Here is a 25,670-nt window from a genome sequence, read left to right as displayed (position 1 = left end):
TGAAAATCTTAAATCTGAGGGTGCAAAAAAATCTAAATATTGAGAAAATCACCTTTAAAGTTGTCCAAATGAAGTTCTTAAAAATGCATATTACTAATCAAAAATTAAGTTTTGATACATTTATGGTAAGAAATGTACAAAATATATTCATGGAACATGATATTTACTTAATATCCTAATGATTTTTGGCATTAAAAAAACTGATAATTTTGACCCATACAGTGTATTTTTGGCTATTGCTACAAATATACCCGAGCGACTTAAGACTTGTTTTGTGGTCCAGGGTCACAAATTGTATGAATCCAACTACATTATTAAATTATATGAATCCGCAATGTGCTCTGTGAATAGTCTGTCAAATATTATAATGAATTTTTTGTAAAAAATTTTTTTGATTTTCACAGTTCCAGATTAGATGATTAGTAGTGCAGAGTTGAAGTTAAAAAGGGAGCGACATATGTGTGATTTTGCCTGGAGCAAAGAGCTCTTTCCTCCTGCTTGTAAAGACTTTCTCACTAGTGAGAGGGTGAAAATGTAAAACCTGGATTGGATTAGAGCGGTGTAATTAAAGGGATAGTTTAACCCAAAGTGAAAATTCTGTCATTAATTACTCACCGTCATGTCGTTACAAACACGTAAGACCTTCGTTCATCTTCAGAACACAAATTAAGATATTTTTGATTAAATCAGAGAGCTCTCTGACCCTGCATAGACAGCAATGCAACATCAATGTTCCCAGAAACGCAGTAAGGACATCAGTAAAACAGTCCATGTGACATCAGTGTCTCAACTTAAATTTTGCGAAGCTACGGGAGTAACTTTTGTGTGCAAAGAAAACAAAATTTATTTATTTAACAATTCTTCTCCACGGGTTACTGTCTTCCGCCAAATTGTAGAGTACCACGACGAATGTGTGCACTTTCCAATGAACGGAAACAAACTGATTACGTTGATTATGTTCTGGGGAAAGCACTCTCAAAAATGGAGGAAGACGGTAAATTGGGGGAGAAGAATTGTTGAATAAATTGTTATTTTTGTTTTCTTTGCACACTAAAATAATCTTGTAGCTTCACAAAATTTAAGTTGAGCCACTGATGTCACATAGACTGTTTTACCTATGTCCTTACTGCGTTTCTGGGTCTGGGAACATTTAATTTGCATTGCTGTTTATGCATGGTCAGAGAGCTCATAGATTTCATCAAAATATCTTAATTTGTGTTCCGAAGATGAATGTACATAGTTGGAACGACATGAGGGTGACTAATTAATGACAGAATTTCATTTTGGGGTGAACTATCACTTTAAGAAAGGTTTTGAATGGGGAGGCTCCCTTCCACTTCCAAAAGGTCTTCCAGACCGGAACTCTTTTACTCTGTGCATTGGTTTCTTTGATAATTATTTCTGTTGGCGCCTTGGCGGAGAAAAAAACGTACGAACTAATTAATTATTAGCCAGTTAGTCTGAAACATTTCAAATCACCAACAACTTCTCGTTATGTGCTGTTAGGCAGAAGGTCGTTTCTGCCATTATACATGACAGCCCCCGGAGGATAAAAAATAAGCGCGGGCTCAGCGGGACTGATCGGAACCAGCGCGGGACCGTGCTCATCTTGCTCGGGCTTCGTGGAGGCGGTAAACGGTCTCATGTTCGTCACAGAAGGCGAAGTGATTTGCCAAAAAAGCTTTTTCAACGCTTTTCTGAATTCCCTTCTCATCAAACAATACAGAATGGGATTGAGACAACTGTTTGAATGAGCCAAACATACTGTGACTGGAAAAATATACACTTGCGTGGTGTAATACTCATAACTGAAGTGCACTACATTGAGTTTTATTAAGATTCCCCACGCTGTTAACGCCTGATTCGGCAGCCAGCACAGGAAAAAAGACAAAACGACGATAGTCACAGATTTAGTCACTTTGGATCGCCTTTTTGCGCTGGTGGTGTTCACATTTTTGTTAGTTATGAAGCGCAGGAGAAGCAGGTAACAGATAGTGATTATTCCGAATGGAACGAGGAACCCCAGAAGAACTTTTTGCGCGTGATATAAACCCAGCCAAAATTGCGCATCCCCGCTCCGGTCGGGAAATTTCACCAGGCACAGTTCTTCGTTGGATACCGTGGCGGTTGTAGAAAATATCGCGTTCGGCAGAGCGGCACCGACCGCTGCAATCCAAATAACTATAGTCATCCACTGCGCGGGGAAACGCAACCGGCGTCTCCTACTTTTTAACGCCGATGCCACGGAGCAGTATCTCGCGACGCTCATAGCCGTGAGGAAAAACACGCTGGCGTACATGTTCGTAGCCGTGACATAAGAAACTATCTTACACATCGCCTTCCCAAACAACCAAGTGAAATCCATGGCGTTCTCCACAGCCCAAAAGGGAAGTGTCAAAACAAACTGAAAGTCTGTGACCGCCAAACTCGTCACGAAGAAGTTGATGGAAGACTTCTTCCATGCTTGTTTGGACTTCATGAGATACAGGACGAGGATGTTACCGATTAAACCCAGCGCGCACACAACCGAGTAAATGACAGAGATGATTATTCTCAGGACCGCGGATCCGTCTCCCATAATACCGGGTTTATCCAAATCGGCGAGATCTTGAAAGTCACTCCACGAGATATTAGTCCTGTTCCCCGTGAAGCTAGTGTTGTATTCACTTAACGGGAGATATCCAGACGCGTAGTCGGTGAGCTCGTCTTGCATCTCGGAAGTCTTCTGCGTTGTCCGTTTTTAGTGTAATTTTTCCATCTTGCTCGAGTTACTCACTCCTGAATCTTATCATTCCAACTTCTCCCGTCTCCACTGTCTGTTATTGCCATTTTAGGTTTCCGCGTACTAAATCGTCTTTGCGCACACATTGCAACGGTAATATTTAAGACCAAGGGGATCTTTTAATTCCATTTAAATAAATCTAACTATGAGAGGCTATTTAACCACATAGCCTATTTAGCGCACAAATCTGTTGCCCGTGCGTAGCTTCACACGCACTGACAGCTCGCTGCGTTTCTATAGCGCCAACAGCCAAGTGTCAATGGATTGGGTGGCTTGCGCTTTTACGCAGCACAGACAGTGGTGCTCCCTGTGATGCGGTGCTCTGAATGGTTGAATAGGGAGAATAAATGGACAAATCCCACAATTAAAATCTTAATGATTTAAGAACTGATGCACCGTATTGAGTTTTGAAGAATTACTTGAGCAGATAGAGGAGGCGGGGCTAATTATCAATGAGATAATTTTCGTAATGGCTATTAGGTTTTGAATCTAATTGCGTAAATTCATGTATTTTTTTTTAGCAGTGGTCATGTGTGCTGGTTTTAAAATTAATTTTAAAATGATAGATCCGTTCTTAAAACTTTCAATTTCTTTTTTTCTTTTTATAACAGATGTTGGGTAAGCAAGTGAACACAATTAGCCTAATTAAAACCACACTGGCATATTTTCACGGAAGTGTAAGTAACGTAATTTTCATCATTGTCAATTTCATACTGTTTGAAAAAGGTTGTCATGTTTTATATACATTGAATACTGAAATTTACTGAAGATACATATTTGCATATAAAGTGCTTTTGTTTTTGAAATGATACCTTTTCAATATGATAGAGACATGCTGAGTTTTCACCTGTTCTCACTCGATTTTTTAGTGTACTTTATCTGATTAAAAAAAATTGTTATGGCATACTGATCATAATACACTAATAGATACAACACCAGACAGCAAAATTATATCCCCTTGGCATAAGGTTTATATTTATTAGCACCAGGCACCTTTAAATGTTTTATCATGTAGCCTTCTGCTATAAATAAATAAGCTTAAAGGTTCTTTTGCACATAATCAGATGTATCAGGTCAGATCTAATGAAGTGATCTCTGCCCCTCTCCAAATCCTCATCATCAGCTTTTGATGGCGTACATAACCTGTTTAATTAAGCTTTGCTGTGCCTGTGGGATTTAGGATCTGGTTGAGAGGAGAGAGAATATGCAGTAAATGTGTTTGGTTTTGAAAAACATGTTCTACCTCAACATTTTTACATCATATAAGACAGAATGAGAGTCAGATGTTTTCCATACCCCAAGTTAAATAATTAAGGCAGCAGAGATACAAAAGTCTAGTTTGTTAATAGGGACGTTCCACTGGATTTCCGTAATCTCTTATTGCTTACCAGAGTCACAGTCTTTAGTCATTTTGCGCTCTTGTCCGTTCTTAAATAATGAGACTCGGTTGCTAACAGCAGCCTACCTGGCAAAATAGTTTCTTGGCAACCATGCTACGTCGGGTATTGTGACAACTTCAAAGGTCAGTTTGAATCAGACTCCTCATAACATAGAACAGGCTCAATTTTTTGCTTCTGTGCCAGTGGCGGAGCTTGGCTTTTCAGTGTGCGGGTGCAAGTGAGGAGTAAGAGGTGCAAGCTCCAGGAATTGGACAAAGGAAATTAAATTGGAACGTGGCCTAAAATTCTTCATAATGTTTTTATTTATTTAGCTAAATCTATTATTATATTATAATTCTATGATATATATATATATATATATATATTTGTGTATTCATATTTCTCAAGCAGGGGCTGTACTTAACAGCAAGGATAACCAGTTTGCATTTATACTCTCCTATTAAATAGCCTTGTACTGGAGGTTTATAGGTTTAGGCATAGTCCTTCTGCTTTCAGACAAGGTCAGCTGAAACATTTCCTTTACTACCCTGAATCTGGAAACAAAACAAGTGAAGATAGAAATAAATTCTGACAAATCCAATTCTGAACTTCTAAAATCTATTTAAAATTGGAAGAAATCCTTAGTATTATGGAATTATTGACTTAAGCTGTCCTCAGACATTACTCTTGGCAAGACTTCTATATCTAGAATGTTGAAGTCCAACGATCAATCATTAATTAAGTCTCCACAGCAGCTTGTTATTTGTGCTCTTATAAATAATTCATAAGATCTCCTCACGGTATACAAACAAGGGGACTTGGATGGGGTGGGGGTGGCGTTCTTGTTCCCTCAGAGCATTTGCTCTGTCTCATTGAATGGTTTGTACTCTTACACGGTCTCAGCTCATGTTTTCAAAACTGAACACAAGCCTGTGTGTGTTATGTTGTGAGTTCAAACCTAGGTCAGACAGTTCAGTTGTGAGTCTTGGGAAGATTTCCCAATCTCACTCTATATTAGAAAGACCAAAGCAAACATCTGTTGCTGAACGTTTCATTAAACATGACAAGCTCAAATGGAGTGAGAAGGAAACTAAATGGAAAAGTATGTTGAGCATTAATATGACATTTTGTTATGCTCAACATTCAAATGCAATATGTTCACTTGTTTTTTTTTTCTTTAATTGAGCAGACTTTATTTGCCGGGAAAGCTGAGGTTATCATAAATAACCAACCAAGCATTTTTAAATGCATAAATTATATCAATTTATGCATAGGATTTCAGACTATATGTGAAACCAGCATGGTTCCAGGGAAGTTTTGGAACTCAAAAAGCAGGTCTTTCCCAGGCAGTCATGCAACTATTGCTTTTCTGGGGGCACCAGTGACGGTCCTCTTGGTGCCCTAGGCAAGATAAGAGCATAAGACATCACAAAAAAAAAAAGGAAAGCAAAAGTCATACTTGAAGTGACATGGCACTCTGTGTACATGTTTAAATATTCACGTTATGTTTTTGTCACAGAGTTTTTCAGCCATCTGAATATTCCCCATTCCGCCAAAACAAGTGCAAAAAAAAAGCCTTGTAGTTTTTCAGTTATGTTTGATTTCATGCATTGTCTTAAGGAATAATTGACTTTGTTGTTTGCTTCAGGCTGAGTGATGGATGAGTCACAAACTTGTTACAGGTAGCTGCCCCCACTGTGCCACATCTGCTTTTTCATTTAGCCGATTGATACACCATTCTGTCATTGTATTTCCCAAAGGAACCCAATTCATAGGTGAAGCAAACAAGGGCCTTGCTGGATCTACATTGGTGGAAACACGTTAGCTCTTAATCTCTAACTGTATTTGTTCAACAAGTGAGTAAATCAGATGTACTGAAACTCAGACCCACTTGGACATGTGTCATTTCATTTGTGTTACCTATAATCCAATTGCTGACTATGACAGGTAGACAGAATTTTATGAAATGTGAATTAATTACATGGCAAAAAGAACTGTGAAAAATTAAGGTGGAGAGATGGTAGTTGTTGCTGAATATCATTGAATGTCATTGTGACATTCTGTCTATTTAGCAGTTCTGTCTTTCATTGACTGAACACAAAACAAATAATTTGTTCTTATTCTTTCCCTATGTTCTGTTATTAAATCTGTATAAGAAAAAAAAAAAATTCACAAAATATTCTAGACAGGTTTGTATGCATTAATCATAGACAGAAATACCAGACATTTAAAGTACAAAACAATACTGCGTTCCTTTGACTTTCTTTGTATGGACAAAGATGCATGAAACATTCATTAAAATATTTTTTTTGTGTTCCACAGAAGGAAGAAAGTCAGAGAGGTTTGAAACAACATGAGGATGAGATGATTTTTGGATGGACTACAAGTCTCCTGAGCCATGAAATTAAAAGATTTTGTTGTCTGAGAAGATCCGTGAGCCGGATAACTGACTCTCTAGGCCATTTCCACAAGCGTCCTTTTAACAAATCATTTTAGGTTCAGTAAATAAATATACAAACATATAAATAAATACCCTGGCGATTTTTGAGAGATCTCAGGGAATAGCTTCATAAGTAATGGCTGTCATGCCAAAGGCATGAATCAGATAAAGCCTCTCGGATTTCCACGTCCATGAATAAATACTCTGTAGGTGCTTGAGCTCTGTAATTATGCCTTCAAGCACAAGAATTCCTTGATGAAAAAGACACCACACAGTTTGCATCAAAGGCATTTATTTGAAGCTGCCTGTTTATTCAGACTCGCTCTGCCAAGGTATAAGCACAGCCAATTTAATCAGCTAAAATGCACAAACCTTAGCCGTATGAATTGTAGTGTGCTAAATATGTGTCCATTCATGCAGCTCTGAACCAGGAAACATGCTAAAAAACAGATCTCCCATTCTCATGGATCTTTTAATGACTTTACAAGAAAATCTTTGAGAGGAACTCACAGACATTCACTGGACTAATAGTTACATAGTTGGCTAATGTGTGTAGTTTTGAACTGAGACTTTGTTAGTTTTTCAGTGTATTATATAATTATTTGTAAAATAGTAATTAGTTACAGAAATTAGTTCATGGGAAATTGAAGTGTAAAATGTCCCTTACTTTAACGATAGCATCTGTGCAACACACTTTAGAAATCTGTGCAACAAAGTTTAGAAAGGCATTCATTGATTGTTAAATCTTTCAACAACAAACCCACATGGGAATTCCAGGAACATCAAGTTCAAGAAAAACACAGTCAAAGATCTTTAAAGAGATTTCTGTGTGGTACTGAATCGTGTGTGTGGCGGGTGCTAATTAAGATAAATTCTGTTTACTTGAGATTAGAGTCCCATTACTTGGCTCTAATAACCTCTCATCGCTGATGAAACTTTTAGCCGATTTTGAAATCCATCCAATCCGTTGATTCCTTTGTAATGGAGGCAATAACTGTTGCCAGCGGTTACGTTATGACAGATGGAAAATGTGGCCCGAATAATGTTGACAGCCCCTGAGGATCTCCTGTCAGTTTTGGGTTTTTAATCCCACATCCAGCATTGTGTTTGTGCGCTGACAGAGGAACTGTGCACTTCTTCAGTCTATATTGGATTAAGATTAGAATGTTTTTTTCTCTGATCTGTGGAAATCAATTAGTAAGAGCAATGATGCATGATGCCAATGCTTGTTGTATAAATAAAACTTAATTATTTAACTATTTCATATTAGATATTTAATAATTTTCCTTGCATTTTTTACTTATTTATGTGATCACTCTTATAATAAATACCAGATGCTCTTGTTAAATTGCTCTATTTTTGTAAACGTCAAAGAAAGTAAAATGTTCTTATTTGCAAGTATAGTAACTAATTTTTATAAAGGCGGTTTCATTTTTTCTTTTTTCTTCTGTATTCGCATGAAGCCCAATAAAAACCTCTTGAGTCTTCATTTGACTCCAGCTGTGATTCACACATTTGTAAGGTTGGCGCGGCAGGAGAATGCAACCGCCCGTTCTGCTTTGAAGCTTCTGCTTTACTTCTGAAGGTGTGAAAAACTGTTAGTCACTTTACCTTCACATCAATCTTTCGGTGAGGGCTACATGTCCCCCGATGAGACTTCTCTTTCAAGACACATGTCTGAACTCTTGTCACAAAGATCCCCTCTTAGACTCATTTTAATAGAGGATAATTTTTTTTTTTAGAAAGAATCTAGTAATACTGCAGTGTCCTCTGTTTACTCTAAATATTACCATAGTTGGACTGTTATGTTCGATCTACAGCAGCATCAATAATGTTGATTACTGCAGAAAAAAAAGCTTGTCCCATAGTTTGTAAAATACAATCTTCCTTAATCCCTAAGGAAGTCTTTAGGGATAACAGCTGCTGTCCATTGATTGCCCCACAGAATTTTGTAAGTGCCTTTCTGTCGATGTAAACTGAGTTATGGGTAAAATTTATTTTCATTATTAACTGACAGAATGCCACAGATACAGTCAGTAGAGCTTTTACCACTCACCCTCAGCTTTAAAGCACATTTATTTCTACTCTCATGTGAACACCATTTACAGAAAATGTTATGACAGTAGATTATAAGGTAATTATTGCAAAATAATTGCATTTCTCTCTTGGTTTTGTATACTCTTGAAATAGAGAAATTGAACTAAATGTGACCTTATTAAAATGTGCAAAAACTGATGCATCACATTGCATGCAAACACTCCCACATGTGCACACCTTTTGATGTTGCTCTGACCACAAAGTAACCAAAGTGTGCATTAAAAAGCAGTTATTTCCTCAGTGCTCTTACATTTGATGTTGTTGAATGTTTGAGGCAACACATTGACTTTTGGTTGAGAAAACAGGCACCAAGATGGATGTTTGCAGATATTTGATTGTGTATTACTTCATGGCTTTCACCTTTTTTAAAGTGGCAGGTAATTATTTATCTTTCACAGAGTTTGATTAAAAAGTTCACAATACATATTCATCAGTTTGTTTTTGTTGAATCTGTAACTGCCTTTTAAATCTCTATTCCAGCTTGCTCTGAGGTGTCCATTATTGGAGGCAAAAAAAAACTCAACCATGGATGGTTTCAGAAGAACCAGAAGCATGTGTGTGGAGGAATCCTGATTAAAGACCAGTGGGTTTTAACTGCAGCACAATGCAAAGAGTAAGGCAACCACTTTCAGCATATTAATAAACTTGTAAAGTATTTGTGAAGTATAATAGAATCTTTCAGAAAGGAAATGTAAATCTACCAATGAGATCATTCATATTTTTGTAGTATTATGGCGCTTTTCCACTGCATAGTTCGGCACGGTACAGTTCAGTACAGCACACTTTTGGGGTTTTTTCCACTGGGTACAGCACCTGGTACTTTTGTAGGGTTAATTACATTATAATATTAATATTAATACGTAATTTAAACAAATAGTTTAATTTAGCTCAAAGGGAATCATTTATGATTTTATAGGGATTTGAACAGAATCAGCGTTACGGCGATTCACTGAACGAGCCGTATAACAAACTCTGCACTGGATATTAAAATCCCAAATATAGTGAAAACACTATTAAATAGCACAGTAACGAAATCGACAGATTAAGGCATTAACTTGTGAGCAGAAAACACAAGATACTTCTCTTTTAAAATATAAATCAGATTTTATTTATATAAACCTAAGACATAAACTAATCTAACACATGAACACAAGCATTCACACATTCACACGTTGCAGAAAGAGAGAGAGTGAGGAAAGGATGAGTTTAAGAGAATGGAAATGTGAAATCCCGAGTTCACAGCAATATGTTCTATTGCATAGACCTGAACAACCATCAATCACTTATTTAACCCTCGCTTTGAGTTTCTCAATGAGGCTAAAATTTATATTAAATACACCAATTAGAACCTGTTAGAATCTGGAGGTGTGTGTTGCTTTGCCTGCGTAACGGGGTTGTGTCCTCGTTGCAGACAGGGGGTTTCCCGAAGTGTCTGATTGGCTGGAAGTTCAGTAGTCTTTGAAGTGATGTCTCTTGGGCGTTGGCTTGCTGGACGTTTGAAGAAGTGCAGTCGAAGCTTTAACATTAACACACGAAACTCCACGGAAAGAAAAGAAAACCAACGTAAAATAATAAAATAAAATGATGTAATGAGACTAAGTTGTTTTCCTTCTCATTATGGCACATGAGGCCTGAGCATGCTCAAAGAGCAGCACGCACGCGGTGAGAGGGACGAGAGTTGGAGAGAGTAAAAAGGCAAGAGAGAGTATTTTACGATGTCCTGAGGTTTTAAACTCAGCTTCTGGACCGTCCCATCTGGATGGTCCTGACCAATTAGAAACTGTCCTTGCTTAGCTAGGGTGTGTTCTTCACGTCATAAATCAGCTTGTTATCAGTCACATGGTCCGAATTTTACAGGCTTTGGCAAAGTATAGCTTTTTGAACATGATTTCATAATAAGACTATGATGCATTTGACAAAGAATTGATTGGAAGAAACATTCACAGCATGCATTTTCGAGCTCATACATACTAAATATGCAATATTTATCTTTAAGGCTCGAGCTATTCAATAATGATTAAAAGCAAGACATACACAATGAGTGATTAAAACAAGGATATTAAAATCATATGTGGGGTTCTGCATAAAAATGTCCTTTTAGGATGATTTTATGTGCATATGAAAAATAAAGTCTTTGTATAGTTCTAAGGAGAACGAAGGAATGTTGGTTTGGTCTGTCTTCTATGTGGAGAAACGCCCGAAAGAGTCTGTAGCTAATGAATTTCTATCACAGGTTTACATGTGAACATCAGTCTTGATTACTTGCAACAAATTTGACAGTCTCCTTCTTGAATTGGAATTATCAATAAGTGTTTCTTTGTCCTCAGTGTTGTAAGTTGTTTGGTGAAAAAGGCTTGCTAGTTGGGAGTTGCTTGACCCAAACTAGATTTATGACGTCCTGTTCCTTAAGGCCTCTCTGCATTCCAGCTCCTCAGGTTTCAATGTTCCAATGCATCTTAAAAATTGTCTGATTCAGTCTATGATATCCTACACTTTTTTTAGTACCACCTCGGCCGAGGTTCCAAGCGAGCCTTACTGTTACCAAAACGTGACGTGTAAACTCTGCTGATCACTAACTAACGGCTAACTTTCCCCTTCCCTTCTCCCGAGGTCCATTCTCACTTTCTTCAGCCACACCCCTACCCATCCCGCCAATGTGCTCTCACCGGAACCAGCCCCGTAGCCAACTCCATCAGAACACAGATCTTGTAGGATATAGACCTTTTTCCCTTTTTGTCGCCAATTTCACCTCCGTCTGCTGATCGCCAAATTGACGAATTTTCCGTCACTTTAAAGAACACAGCTAACAACCCGTCATGTTTCTTATCATTCACCGAATTCACGATCACTTTCAACCGCTACACGGAAGTTATTTGCACCGAATTTCCCCACAGAAGACGCGAGCTCGGCGACTATCTCGCGATAGTTGCCGAACTCGCATTATCATACGGAGGCTCCCACTTCTATACGTACCATAAACTATTTGCAGCTAAATGCGCCATTCGAGTGGCCCAGTGGAATCAAGCCCCTTACTGGGGAGCCCTGGACACCGAACTCCATAACAGAATATTTTTAGGCTGCCGTAACATTACATGCGCGATCTGCCGATCCATTTCCCACTCCACCACCTTATGCCCCTTCATCAACCCATCCTTTCCCCCCTGCCCAGAATCATCTCCGTCCAAATCCACCAGCTACGTGCCAAGCATTCCAAACGTCTCATCCAACCCATCTCCTTTACTTCGCCACCGCCCTTTTTTCTCCGACAGCCAGGTCTGCATCAGTTTCAATATGGGTAGATGCTCAAGACAGCACTGCCGGTTTATTCATATTCGTGATTTTTGTGGCGGTGCTCACGCCCGCTTGATTTGTCCAGTTAAAAAAAAAAATAATAATAATAATTTCACCCCACCATTTCTGATCTAGCGGTGCTGGATGATGAAACTATCTCTTACTTCATTAAGCAAGTAAAACAGACCAGTCAAAGAAGGCCACTTTGTTTACATCTTCAACCTCCTATCGCCCATATTACCATACCAAGCCCTCCTAGCTTTTCTCCACCTCAGGAAATCACAGGCCAAACTCCCATCCGACCCCCTGTTTACAGACGACTCCAACCGCCCCGTCACTCGCTTCTGGTTCCAAAAGCACCTTAAGTCAGTCCTGCTCCTATCTGGTACCCCAGCCGAAAACTTTTCCAGCCATTCGTTCCGAATAGGCGCAGCAACCATAGCGGCCCATAAAGGCATTTCCTAGCAGCAAATTAAAGCGCTTGGTCACTGGTAGTCAGAAGCTTTCAAAAGCTATATTCGATCAGACCGCTCCCACATCAAGGAAGCTCACCAAACACTAATCGGCCAACCCCTTTAATGATATACATCCCTGGGAACCCGAACTTCAGACCCTCCATAGCCAACCCCTCTTAAAATCTCCTATATCCACCTTCAACGGCCCATCCCCACTCCATTCATTCCAACAGCACTACATTCAGCCTTGTCTGTACTCCTCCACTGCCGCAGCAGTGACTGCTCCCGCAGGAGCCAAGCTGTATTTCTCCACTGCCGCTGCAGTGACTGCTCCCGCAGGAGCCTTTTCTATATTTCTCCACTGCCGCAGCAGTGACCGCTCCCGCAGGAGCCTTTTCTATATTTCTCCACTGCCGCAGCAGTAACTGCTCCCGCAGGAGCCCTATCTGTATTTTCCCCACTGCCGTTGCAGTGACTGCTCCCGCAGGAGCCTTTTCTATATTTCTCCACTGCCGCAGCAGTGACTGCTCCCGCAAGAGCCCTATGTGTATTTCCCCACTGCCGCTGCAGTGACTGCTCCCACAGGAGCCTTTTCTATATTTCTCCACTGCTGCAGCAGTGACTGCTCCCGCAGGAGCCTTTTCTATATTTTTCCACTGCCACAGCAGTGACTGCTCCCGCAGGAGCCCTATCCGTATTTCCCCACTGCCGCTGCAGTGACTGCTCCCACAGGAGCCTTTTCTATATTTCTCCACTGCCGCAGCAGTGACTGCTCCCGCAGGAGCCTTTTCTATATTTCTCCACTGCCACAGCAGTGACTGCTCCCGCAGGAGCCCTATCCGTATTTCCCCACTGCCGCTGCAGTGACCGCTCCCGCAGGAGCCTTTTCTATATTTCTCTACTGCCACAGCAGTGAATGCTCCCGCAGGAGCCTTTTCTATATTCCTCCACTGCCGCAGCAGTGACTGCTCCTGCAGGAGCCTGCATCTCTACCTCCCTCTCATCTCTACTTCCAGATTCCACAGAAGTACCACTACCACAGCAGTATCCAGCATCCCTTCAGCCTAAGCCATGCAAGTTTTTTGGGGGTTATCAAGCCCCTCTTCGGCTGCTGTCCTGCAATAATAGCGTTTTGGGGGAGCACTTTGGGTCTGGGCTAAATGCTGAGCCCGTACCCTCTCCCCGGTCGAGGGGAGTACCCCGGGCTCGGGAATGATTACCGAGCTCGGAGCCCTCCCCCCGGACAGCACGCCAAATACGCAAACTTGCTCCGTTATTATTATATGTAAGTGTGAACTCGTGAAGTGATGTTTTATTAACAAATTTTGGGAGGAGCATGCGCAGATAATTAACACGGCCAATTCATCATCAGCAATTACACCACCTATCCAATCAGCACGAGAGAGAATCTCTATAAATAACCCAGCAGTCTTACCGTCATTATCTCTCGTCTTCCAACATCCCTCCACCACCCCGACTCCTCACCTACAGCCGGTTCCTACCCCAGCACGGGGGGGCTGGGGGGGAGCACTTTGGGTCTGGGCTAAATGCCGAGCTCGTACCCTCTCCCCGGTCGAGGGGAGTACCCCGGGCTCGGGAATGATTACCGAGCTCGGAGCCCTCCCCCCGGACAGCACGCCAAATACGCAAACTTGCTCCGTTATTATTATATGTAAGTGTGAACTCGTGAAATATAACCACATGGGCTGAGGAGTACTTCAGAAAACCACTGTCATTTACCACAGTCTGCTGCTGCATCAAGAAATGCAACTTGAAACTCTGTTACTCTAGGAGAAAGCTATACATCAATTCTATGCAGTGATGCAACAAATATCTGTCAAGGTATATGAGTGCATCAGTGTAAATGGCATGGGTGACTTGCATGTGTGAAGGTACCATTTACATGGAGGCATATATTGGAGTTGCACAGAGAAATATACTGCCATCAAGATGATGTCTTTCATGAGAAGTCCATGGTTATTAGATCAAGACAATGCCAGGTCTCATTCTGCATGTGCTACAACAGCGTGGTTTCGTAGACTCAAAGTGAATGTGCTAGACTGGCCTACCAGCAGCCCAGATCTGACTCCTATTTAAAATGTATGACCAGTCATGAAAAGGAGAATCAGACAACGACAATCACAGACTGCTGAGCATCTGAAGCCTTGTTTCAAGAGAGACTGGATAAAAATATTGCTTGCAAAACTTTAACAATTAGTATCCTTAATTCCCAAACCATGAATCATTGTAATTAAAAGGAAAGCTGATGTGACAGTGTTAAATGTGCACTCAGCGTGTTGGCATCCTCCGTTACGAGTACCCTAAAACATTCAATGCAAGAACTAAACAAGATGACATCATGCTCATTAAGGTAAGGATAAACTGAATGTGGTTGTTGTTTAGACATGGTGAGCGTATGACTCTTCTCACGGTATGTTTTTGTGCGTTGCCATTTGTTCTGCAGCTAAACAAAAAAGTGAAAGCAAAACCCAAAAAAATCCCTAAAAAGGAAAAGGATGTGCCACCTGGAACAAATTGTGTTGTGACAGGTTGGGGAACTATTGATTCTAACAGCGAGGAACCTTCTGATAAACTGCAAATGTTAGAGGTGTCAGTGATGCACAGGAAACGATGCAACCACTACTACAACGGAGACCCTGTGATCACCGAAGACATGCTGTGTGCAGGAGGCAAGCAAGAAAAGAGGCACCTGTTGGGTATGTCATAGTGTGGTCTTGGATTTATGGCTGGTTGAAATCATCCTTTTACCTGTCTAAAGGAAAAATAACCTTGTGTTCTTTTTTTCAGGGAGATTCCGGTGGACCTTTTGGAATGTAAGAAAAACATAGTTGAAGTGGTATCAGGGTCAAAAGGATGCGGTAATCCCAAGAAACCAACTGTATACACCTTTCTCTCCCAAAGACACATCCTCTGGATCAATAATATACTGAAAAAGCAATTCAACAGCACATCCTTTTAAGAAGCTAAACATTTCCAGCATGTAGACTGTTGATTAGTTCAGATTGCTGTAACTAAAAATGTATATTGACAAAGCAATACTGGATTATTTTTCACACTTTTTTTTAACAAGTATTCAAATTTAGCAATATGTATCCGATATTGCATTAATACAAATTTAGTGAAGAATACATTTCCACTATGCTTTATTTTTGATGGACACTCTCATAAAACAAAGACTGGAAGATGACCTACATTGTCTGGTGAACACACATTTATTTATATGGTTTGTTTGCCAACCGAAACTCCATTTTATCCTCAATTTGATAGATGACATTTTCAAAACTTCACTAGTTAATGAGTGAATTGGTTATTTAGTTAGTATTGTTTTTTTTTGTTTGACTTCCATTACATTGAGCACATTATGCATTAAGACCAAAGCACATCAAGTAAACTCCCACTGGCTTTTAGAATATTCGTTGTATGCAAACACAATTAGACACTTCCTCGAAATAATTCAAAGTGTCAAAAACAAGCAGAGACCTGCTGGTGAGGACATTAAACAAACTCCATACAGCGTCGAGGACAGAACAGCAGAATGGGCTGTTAATATATATATATATATATATATATATATATATATATATATATATATATATATATATATATATATATATATATATATATATAATCATAACAATGTAAGATTTCATGTTCTGTAAAATATAGAGTACAACGGGGCTAAGGGCCCACCTTAAGAAAAAATGTGTTATTCACTGTGCCTAAAATGTATAATTGCAGAATGTTTTTTTGCATGTTTGTCACACTTTAAAGTTTAAGATCATCAAACAAATTTTAATATTAATCAAAGATAACACAAGTAAACACAACATGCAGTTTTTGAATGAAGTTTTTTATTATGAAAGGAAAACAAAATCCAAACCCACATGGCCCTGTGTGAAAAAGTGCTTGCCCCCTAAACCTAATAACTGGTTGGGCCACACTTAGCAGCAACAACTGCAATCAAGCGTTTGCGATAACTTGCAATGAGTCTGTTACAGCGCTGTGGAGGAATTTTATCCCACTCATCTTGGCAGAATTGTTGTAATTCAGCCACATTGGAGGGTTTGAGAGCATGAACCGCCTTTTTAAGGTCATGCCACAGTATCTCGATAGGATTCAGGTCAGGACTTTGACTAGGCCACTCCAAAATCTTCATTTTGTTTTTCTTCAGCCATTCAGAGGTGGATTTGCTGGTGTGTTTTGGATCATTGTCCTGCTGCAGAACCCAAGTTCGCTTCAACTTGAGGTCACGAACAGATGGCCGGACATTGTCCTTCATGATTGTTTGGTAGACAGCTGAATTCATGGTTCCATTTATCACAGCAAGTCTTCCAGGTCCTGAAGTAGCAAAACAGCCCCAGACCATCACACTACCACCACCATATTTCACTGTTGGTATGATGTTCTTTTTCTGAAATGCTGTGTTACTTTTACGCCAGATGTAATGGGACACACACCTTCCAAAAAGTTCAACTTTTGTCTCGTCAGTCCACAGAGTATTTTCCCAAAAGTCTCGGGATCATCAAGATGTTTTCTGGCAAAAGTGAGACGAGCTTTTATGTTCTTTTTGCTCAGCAGCAGTTTTCGTCTTGGAACTCTGCCATGCAGGCCATTTTTGCCCAGTCTCTTTCATATGGTGGAGTCATGAACACTGACCTTAACTGAGGCAAGTGAGGCCTGCAGTTCTTTAGCTGTTGTTGTGGGGTCTTTTGTGACATCTTGGATGAGTCGTCGCTGCACTCTTGGGGTAATTTTGGTCGGCCGGCCACTCCTGGGACGGTTCACCACTGTTCCATGTTTTCGCCATTTGTGGATAATGGCTCTCACTGTGGTTCGCTGGAGTCCCAAAGCTTTAGAAATGGCTTTATAACCTTTTACAGACTGATAGATCTCAATTGCTTTCTTTCTTATTTGTTCCTGAATTTCTTTGGATCTCAACATGATGTGTAGCTTTTGAGGATCTTTTGGTCTACTTCACTTTTTCACACAGGGCCATGTGGGTTTGGATTTTGTTTTCCCTTCATAAAAAAAAACCCTTCATTTAAAAACTGCATGTTGTGTTTACTTGTGTTATCTTTGATTAATATTTCAATTTGTTTGATGATCTGAAACATTAAAGTGTGACAAACATGTAAAAAAAAAAAGAAAAAATCAGGAAGGGGGCCAACACTTTTTCACACCACTGTAAGTTGTATTGAACATTAATGGAGCAACAGATTTTATGTGAAAAGAAATCATTCAAGTTGTTTTTGTTTCAAAATCTTACAAATGTATGAGGTGGCAAGAGGGGCCTTTTACCCCACACACAGGGTAAAAGGCTCACAGTATTGATACAAATACTTAAGCTAAAATAATGTTTTGTTTACTTGTTCAAAACCATCACTTTAGCAAAGTTTGTACTGTTTTCTGTTAATTTGAAAAAAAAAAATGTGTTCAATAAATGTCACTAAAATGGTAATATAAAAAATATATTTTAAAATACAGAAACATACCCATTTTAATAAGTAAAGATTCTGAAAGTATTGAAGATCCAATAATAATTGAATATATATTTACAGTAGTAACAACAAATTATATTTATTATATGATATGATTAATAAATTGCATGGTGATTATCTCTAATATGGACACCCAACATAATATATGATATTTACCATCTGAATCTAACCATGTCATGTCCACAAATGGAAAAGTCAGCCATCTATTAATTATCATGCTAATTACTGTACCCCTTAGCCCCAACAGCAGAGACGCTTTTTACCCCAAATATCATACTTTTAACATATTCTTTCGTTAGGCTATTTAAAAACTGTTGCTTTAAATATCTTAAACAAAACTGAAAATCATAAAGAAGACCTTTGTCTCAAAATATATGCATTAATTTTAGCGATTCTCATTTTCTACTTAAATCTACAACATTTAAAATTATATATATATATATATATATATATATATATATATATATATATATATATATATATTGTTTAGATGAAAATAATATCAAAGGCGCCTTTTACGCCGTTGTAGCCTACTTGTACAGTTCTAAAGGGGTCCTATTATGCTTTTTGACTTTTTGAATATTAGTCAGTGTGTAGTTTGTATGTTTGGGCATAAAAAGATCCACAAAGTTACAAATCTCAAAGTCCACTCCAAAGGGAGATATTTCGTAATAAAAAAAAAACCTTTTCAAGAACTACAACGAACGGCTCATTTGGACTACAAAGTTGTTTTCCTGTATTTGTGATATCACAAAAATAAATCCCGCCTACTGAAATTTGAATGGTTGGAGTGTGGGGAGAAAGCTTGGTTGAGCACTCCACGTTTTTATATCACTGTATTTCTGATGGAAACCGACTGTTTTCAGAAAATTATTCATCAAAATAGTAAAAAAAAAAAAAATTTAAAAAATAACTGTTAGGATGTACCGTCGGTGAAGGTGTAAAATCAGTGATGATGGAGAAGAATTTTCAATCCAGGGTGTTTATTTTGGTGCAAAAGTGATTCCCAAGAAAAAATATATACAGCAACAAAAAATAAGGCAAAAGAAATATATATATATAAATCCATAAGAGTTTCACATGTATTCTGGCTATGCCAATATTCAGGCCCAAAAATACAAGGAGTGATCCCACACCCCAAACACTCTTCTTAAAAATGGCTACCAGGAGCCCTTTTATAGAGTTAGGCTCCTCCCACTTCTGGAACATACCATGTATAAATAAATGATAATTTTAAAGCAAGATAAAACTATACAAATATATTAAACAAATGGTATTAACATACAACCTATGCATCACATTATTAATTACAAAATTATGTCTCCACATTACAAAGAAAAATGTCTGAGAAATTATAATTTCCCTGTTTTCCCCCTGTGATGTCACTAATAATGGAAGTGCCCTTCCAATTGGGCAATTAGAAGCTTTAAAATGGCAGCCGTCGCTGCACATGGGTTTGCCAGTAGAGAGGTGACCCACAATGTGAGTATAACAGTATTTTATGTCTACATGTTAGTTTGTTACAGGGGAAATAAACTTAACATTTGTAAAAGAGTTTGGTGTGGTTTCTTTGAAGGTTACATCATATAACAAAACAAAACATTTAGCATTGAGACAAAACAAACAACCAACAAAAGAAAAGAAAATTATATAAAAAAACATGGAACTAAGCAGAGAGCCTATCACACCACCTAAACAGAAAAATAACCACACATCTAGTATACGATGTTAATTTGCCGGCATGTAGATTGTGTGTGTATATTGGTGTTAACTGTTTATGGGGGTACAAGTACTTCAGCAGTCCTTTCAAAATAAAAGTCCTTTTAGTCTTAGGTCACAGGCTCTCTGTGACAATAACGTTACCACTTTAATATGTATTGCAATATTTGTGCGTGCAAAGGTTCTGCGCGATCCTCTTGTTCAATATTCTCGGGGTCTGAATTGACAGATAATAATATGTCTATGTGAATTGATATTTGCTGCTTTGGCAAGGGGCGGGGCAGTACTGAACCACCGTCTAAGCTGTTCGCCAATCACAACGCACTGGGACAGCTAACCAATCACAACACATTTAGTTTTTTGGAAGGCGGGCCTTCATCAAACCCAGAACTAATCGAGCCGTTTGTGTCAGGCTGGGGAGAAAGGTATTGTTATAATGTAAATTATGTGAATAATAATGCGATTTTCGAACCACCAAGCATGAGAGCATGTTATAGTACACCCCCAAAACAAAATCAAGACTTTGTAAAAGAGCATAATAGGATCCCTTTAAGCAGGGACGTGCACAGACATTTTGAGGGGCAGGGGCTCAAGTGGAAAAAAGGGCACTTCTCATATTAGTAAGTACATTTTATTTATAGAGCATATTTAAATTCAGCTTGCACTGACCAAAGTGCTGTACAAAACAATCATAAAATACAGTAAAGTATAAAATAAAATGCAAATTAAAATCCAAGATAATACTAATCCATAATCCATAAATTAAAATTCAGGAAAAGGCCATATGATAAAGATGCATTTTAAGTCTCGACTTAAAAGCCGAAATAGACGGAGCACTCTTAATGTCAGGTGGCAACTGATTCCATAGCCGTGGCGCAGCTACTGCAAAGGCTCTGTCACATTTAAACTTAAGTCGTGACCGTGGGGCATATGAAAGAGCTTTATTAGCTGATCTGAGGGATTTAGGAGCAGAATTAAATGAGATAAGATCAGAAAAGTATGATGGGGCTTGGCCATTAAGTGCCTTAAAAACAATCAACAAAACTTTGAATTGAATTCTAAAAGAGACAGGAAGCCAGTGGAGAGACACTAAAATTGGAGTGATATGATCATGTTTTTTTTTTGCACCAGTTAACAATCTGGCCGCTGCATTCTGGACCATCTGCAAACGAGCCAGTGAAGATTGGGGAAGAACTAGGTATAAGGAATTAGAGTAGTCTAATCATGATGTGATAAATGAGAGCTGATAAAGTGTAAAAACTGTAACTTGAATGCAATGTAAGTCGCTTTGGATAAAAGCGTCTGCTAAATGCATAAATTAAATTAAATTTATTAAATTAAACTAATTTGCATTTCAAGGCAAAGCTCAGAGTCAAAAATAACACTTAAATTTTTGCATGTGGCGTAACATATGGAGTGAGACTGTGTTACTAACTATAGAGTTTCTGGTTTTAGAGGGACCAAAAATAATCACCTCGGTTTTTTCATTATTTAGCTGGAGGAAATTATTCGCCATCAAAATTTGAATGTCCTTCAGACAGTCCATAAGAGGCTGCAGAGAATGTCTAGATTTTAATGGAACGTATAACTGAGAAACATCAGCGTAGAAATTAAAAGAGATTTTATATGTCCTAATTATATTACCAAGTGGGAGCATGCACAGATTAAAAAGTAAGGGCCCCAGAATGGACCCTTGACGAACCCCACAAGGGAGAGAAACTGATGATGAGGAAAACTGGCCGATAGCCACTGAAAGTGTCCTGGATTTAAAATATGACTTAAACCACGATAATGCTGTATCCTTAATACCTACCCAATGTTCAAGGCGTGACAAAAGGATGTCGTGAACAACTGTGTCACTTAAATCCAATAAAATCAAAACTGCATTTTCACCAGAGTTAACCGCAAGTAGTAAATCATTCATCACTTTTAGCAAAGCCGTTTCAGTGCTATGATAGGTTGCAAAACCTGATTGAAATGGTTCAAATACCAGAGTCGAATTTACAAACGGAAGTAACTGTGATTGGACAACTTTTTCCATAACTTTTGAAAGAAAAGGTAATTTTGAGATAGGACGATAATTATTCAAACATTTTACACCAGCCTTGGGCTTTTTAAGCAGTGGGTGGACAACTGCATGCTTTAAAAATGCAGGAACAGTGCCAGAGACTAAGCAGGAATTGATAATTGTTTGGATGCTAGAACCAATTATAACAAAAGAACTTTTAATGACATCAGAAAGAATAACATCCTGGGGCGAGGTTGTAGATTTCAGCTGCATCACTAAGTTCCTCAGATCAAACAAAGACACTGGCTGAAAGCTATTAAATTTGGCTGTATTAACTGGACATTTAAGCAGAGTGTTAAGAGTAAGAAGGAATAAGGCAGGATCGAATGCCATCAATCTTTTCAATGAAAAACCTCAAAAATCTCTCACAAATGCGAGCAGAAGGTTCTGCTTCATTGGAAGTACGGGGATTAATTATTGAATTTATGGTACTGAACAGGATTTTAGGGGTATGAGAGTATTTACTGATAATATCAGAAAAGAATTGAGCTCTTGCCTTTCTAGCTGCTTTCTGAAAGTTGCACCATCTTTATAGTAGCCTATAAATAAATAATAAAATACATAAAAAATTAAAAAAAAGCTTGTTGGAATGTATTTTTATATTGCATTAAGTTAATTTTTAATTAAATAAAAATAATAATAAAATAATGTTAAATTCTTAGTACCCATGTAGAACGGTGCCTGCATTTACAAAGCAGTGGTTCTCAACTGTTTTTATTCCTAGACCCCCTCCTCTCCAAATCAATACTGCAAGCCCAAACTTTTCTATTCACAAAAACCGTTGTATTTGTTATTAATTTTCAATTACATGTATTTTTTTAAACAAAACAAATTCAAAATAGATTTAAATATTCCATGTTCTTTTTTGCAAACATACTTTGCAAAAATGTCACTGCAGATATTCTATACAACTTAAAATTATTTATAGCTCAATTATAAAGTAATTTTAACATAAGCAAGAGTCAAACAGTCATACCAAACAATACCACAGGGAGATGCCAAAAGACTGCATATAAACTACAGTCCATATGGGTGCATTCAGAATCATTAAACACACCAAAATACAAATGAAAAATGAAACCATTCAGAACTCGACGCCACAGTGATAGTTCCTACCAGAACGCTGTTTGGAGTCTGATGCCCATATGTACATAAACACCACAGATCTTCGCAAACTTCTCAAAAACACACGAGCATCCATTTTAAAACACTCACTGTATTAAACTACGTGAATATACTGAGCTGTATTCAAGCAGAAATGTGATGTTATAGTGATCAGTGCGCCGAGAGCGCACATACACGGTTCGTTATATTACATGGTTTCATTATAACAGACACAACGCGCGCCTAATGCACGATCCTGTATGTCACTCAGTGGTGTAGTCTAGTTTTTTGTAGTGAGCATACTGTGATTTTTTTTCCCTCCCTCACCCATCCCAAAGCGACACCATAAACACCACTCATTAATGTGTACACTACCGTATGCATCTACATGTATGACAGCATTCTGAAAGACTGCTTATGCGATATCAACATGTCAATTTATTATAAACAACACAAGACAGCCAATGACATTTACAGCTGGGGAGACTGGACTGATTTTCTACTGTGTTAATCATCTAACTCAGCCAGTTAAGAGCTACATTTGTCCTGAATATGGTCCCTGGAGCACATGTTTTATCAGCTGGCAATTTTCAATTTTAATTCCCTAGCCTGATCTTCAGTCCACAAGGCTGGCCAGGAGTTCTCATCTCTCTCATCATCTGAAACAAGGAGATATAAACATTGTATTCAGTTTAACTGCTGTACACAGACACACACATATCCGTGTTATCTCTCCCCTTCTCCTGCATTCATTGATCCGCAAACTAATGTTACTGAAGCTATTAGCTATGTTGGCCTGAGAAACTCAAAATACTGTTGACTGCATGTGTGAAAGATGCTTGGGACAGTTGACTGATCTGTCACTGCTCCCCGGGCCATAGCTGGGGTTTGCGGGGCCCCGGTGCTGCTTGTACCTGTGCAGCTTGTACCTGTGGGCCCTGTTTGAAATAGTTTAATATATGTTTGTTCTATATATTTATTTGTGCTATTTACACAAAGTTTACATTTTCAAATTTGTAGGTGTCCAGGTACAGAAACTGAATAATCAAAAATAAAATATAGCTGCGAGCAGCGATGACGGGCCCAAGCCGTCAGCATATGCCACCCCGGTGGCATCGATAAAACGGTGCCCAGCGAGCACAAGCATCACAGTAACCCTCTGGCAGTTTGGTTTTAAGGGATACGGCAATTAAAGGGTTAATCCAAACCATCAACTCTGTGAAACACACACACACAGAACATATAAAACTTTAAGTTCTGTGAAAATATATTTTTCATTGGTAGTTGATGTTAGTTAATGCATTTACTAATGCTAACAAATGAGAAATTATTATAGTTACCAAAGCTTTTAATGATTTATAAGCATTTTTTAATGATTTATTTTTCCATTAACTAACATGAATAATTTTTTCTAACACAAATTAATAAAGTAAAAAATATATTGTTAATATTTAATGTTATTTGTGAATTAACCAATGTTAAAAAACAACATTATTTAACTGTTGTTAATTTACATCATTAATAAATATATACCATTTAATGTTGATCAAAATCAATTCCAAAATGTGTTAATATATTATTAAATTTTAAAGTTTTATCTTTTGAACATGACTATTTTTCTAATATAAAAAATATTTTGTTCATTGTTAGTTCATTGTAAGTTCATACTATCAATGAAGAATTAACATGCTGTAAAAAATATATTTCATTGTTAGTTCATGTTAATTAATGCATTCCCTACTGTTAACAAATGAGACTTAATTATAAAGTGTTATCAAAACCTTTAATGCTTTATAAGCATTTTTTAAGGATTTTATTAAGATGTTTAAACAGACCCTCTCTCTCTCTCCCTCTCTCTCTCCCCCTCCACACTCACTGAACTCACACAGTCAGTCACCCACCCAGTCACCTACCGCAAACATTAGAAGCACAGAGACAGGAGAACTCTGATAGTTTTTAAATTTTCTCCTCCGCATAGTGTATTGTAAATTCATGAAATTAATCACATATCCTCAGACTGTATTGTTCTGTGTATGTAATTTTTTATGAAGTGTTTGGAAGCTGCTCTTAAAAGAAAAAAAGAAAAGAAAAGTTTTCTCTTTTTTACTGTAACTTTAATAAATTGCCATTAAATCATCGTTCAAGATATCCTAAATCCGTCCGCAATTTAGCATCTTCAGTATTTTGGCATCATAAGAAAAAATGTTTGGTGTGATTTCCGTGTTTCTGTTTGGAGGAGCATGAATTTGTTTACAGCCTGTTTAAAAACAAAACCCACATTAAAATAAATATAGCCGACTTCCTGTTGGTCGTAGCTAATGACTGTAAATTAGAAAGTTGTCCGGATTAATAAGAACAATTTATGTACCGAGTTTGGTGTCTGTAGCTATCATTATATATATATAAACATTAATAATTATATACCATTTAATGTTGATCAATATTAATTCCAAAATGTGTTAATATATTATTACATTTGAAAGTTTATCTTTTGAACATGACTATTTTTCTAACATTAAAAAGATTAATAAATGCTTTAAAAAAATTGTTCTTTGTTAGTTCATACTATCATGGAAGAATTAACATGATGTAAAAATATATTTTTCATTGTTAGTTCACGTTAATTAATGCATTTCCTAATGTTAAGAATTGAGACCTTATTTAATGATTTATAAGCATTTTTTAAAGATTTTAAAAAACAGACCCTCTCTCTCTTTCTCTCTCTCACCCAGCTCCTCAATCCACACAGTCACTCACACAGTCACTCACACCCCACCCCACCCCACCCCTCACTCAGCTGCAGGCTGACAGGGATC

At 38.1% G+C, this 25,670-nt stretch overlaps 1 protein-coding gene and 1 pseudogene across 2 annotated transcripts; one reads left to right on the top strand and one right to left on the bottom strand.

Annotated features, from left to right (window-relative positions):
- Window positions 1-1,492: 1,492 nt before the first annotated feature.
- On the bottom strand, window positions 1,493-4,274 carry LOC306855981 (relaxin-3 receptor 1-like; the record flags this gene model as incomplete). The annotated part of the gene is made up of 2 exons (XM_079394944.1): window positions 1,493-2,725; window positions 4,248-4,274. The coding sequence occupies 2 exons, from the start codon at window positions 4,272-4,274 to the stop codon at window positions 1,493-1,495; spliced, it is 1,260 nt and encodes a 419-aa protein (XP_079251070.1).
- Window positions 4,275-8,958: 4,684 nt separating this feature from the next.
- On the top strand, window positions 8,959-15,424 carry LOC306855980 (granzyme K-like; annotated as a pseudogene). Its single transcript, XR_013785805.1, has 7 exons — window positions 8,959-9,075; window positions 9,179-9,311; window positions 12,265-12,374; window positions 13,461-13,615; window positions 14,738-14,815; window positions 14,909-15,161; window positions 15,253-15,424. The product of XR_013785805.1 is annotated as a granzyme K-like (transcript).
- Window positions 15,425-25,670: the final 10,246 nt, after the last annotated feature.

This window comes from Barbus barbus, assembly GCF_936440315.1.
Source record: "Barbus barbus genome assembly, chromosome: 36".
Lineage (NCBI taxonomy): Eukaryota > Metazoa > Chordata > Actinopteri > Cypriniformes > Cyprinidae > Barbus > Barbus barbus.
The sequence above is the reverse complement of the archived record's forward strand: the minus strand, read 5'-3'. Positions and strand labels throughout refer to the sequence as shown.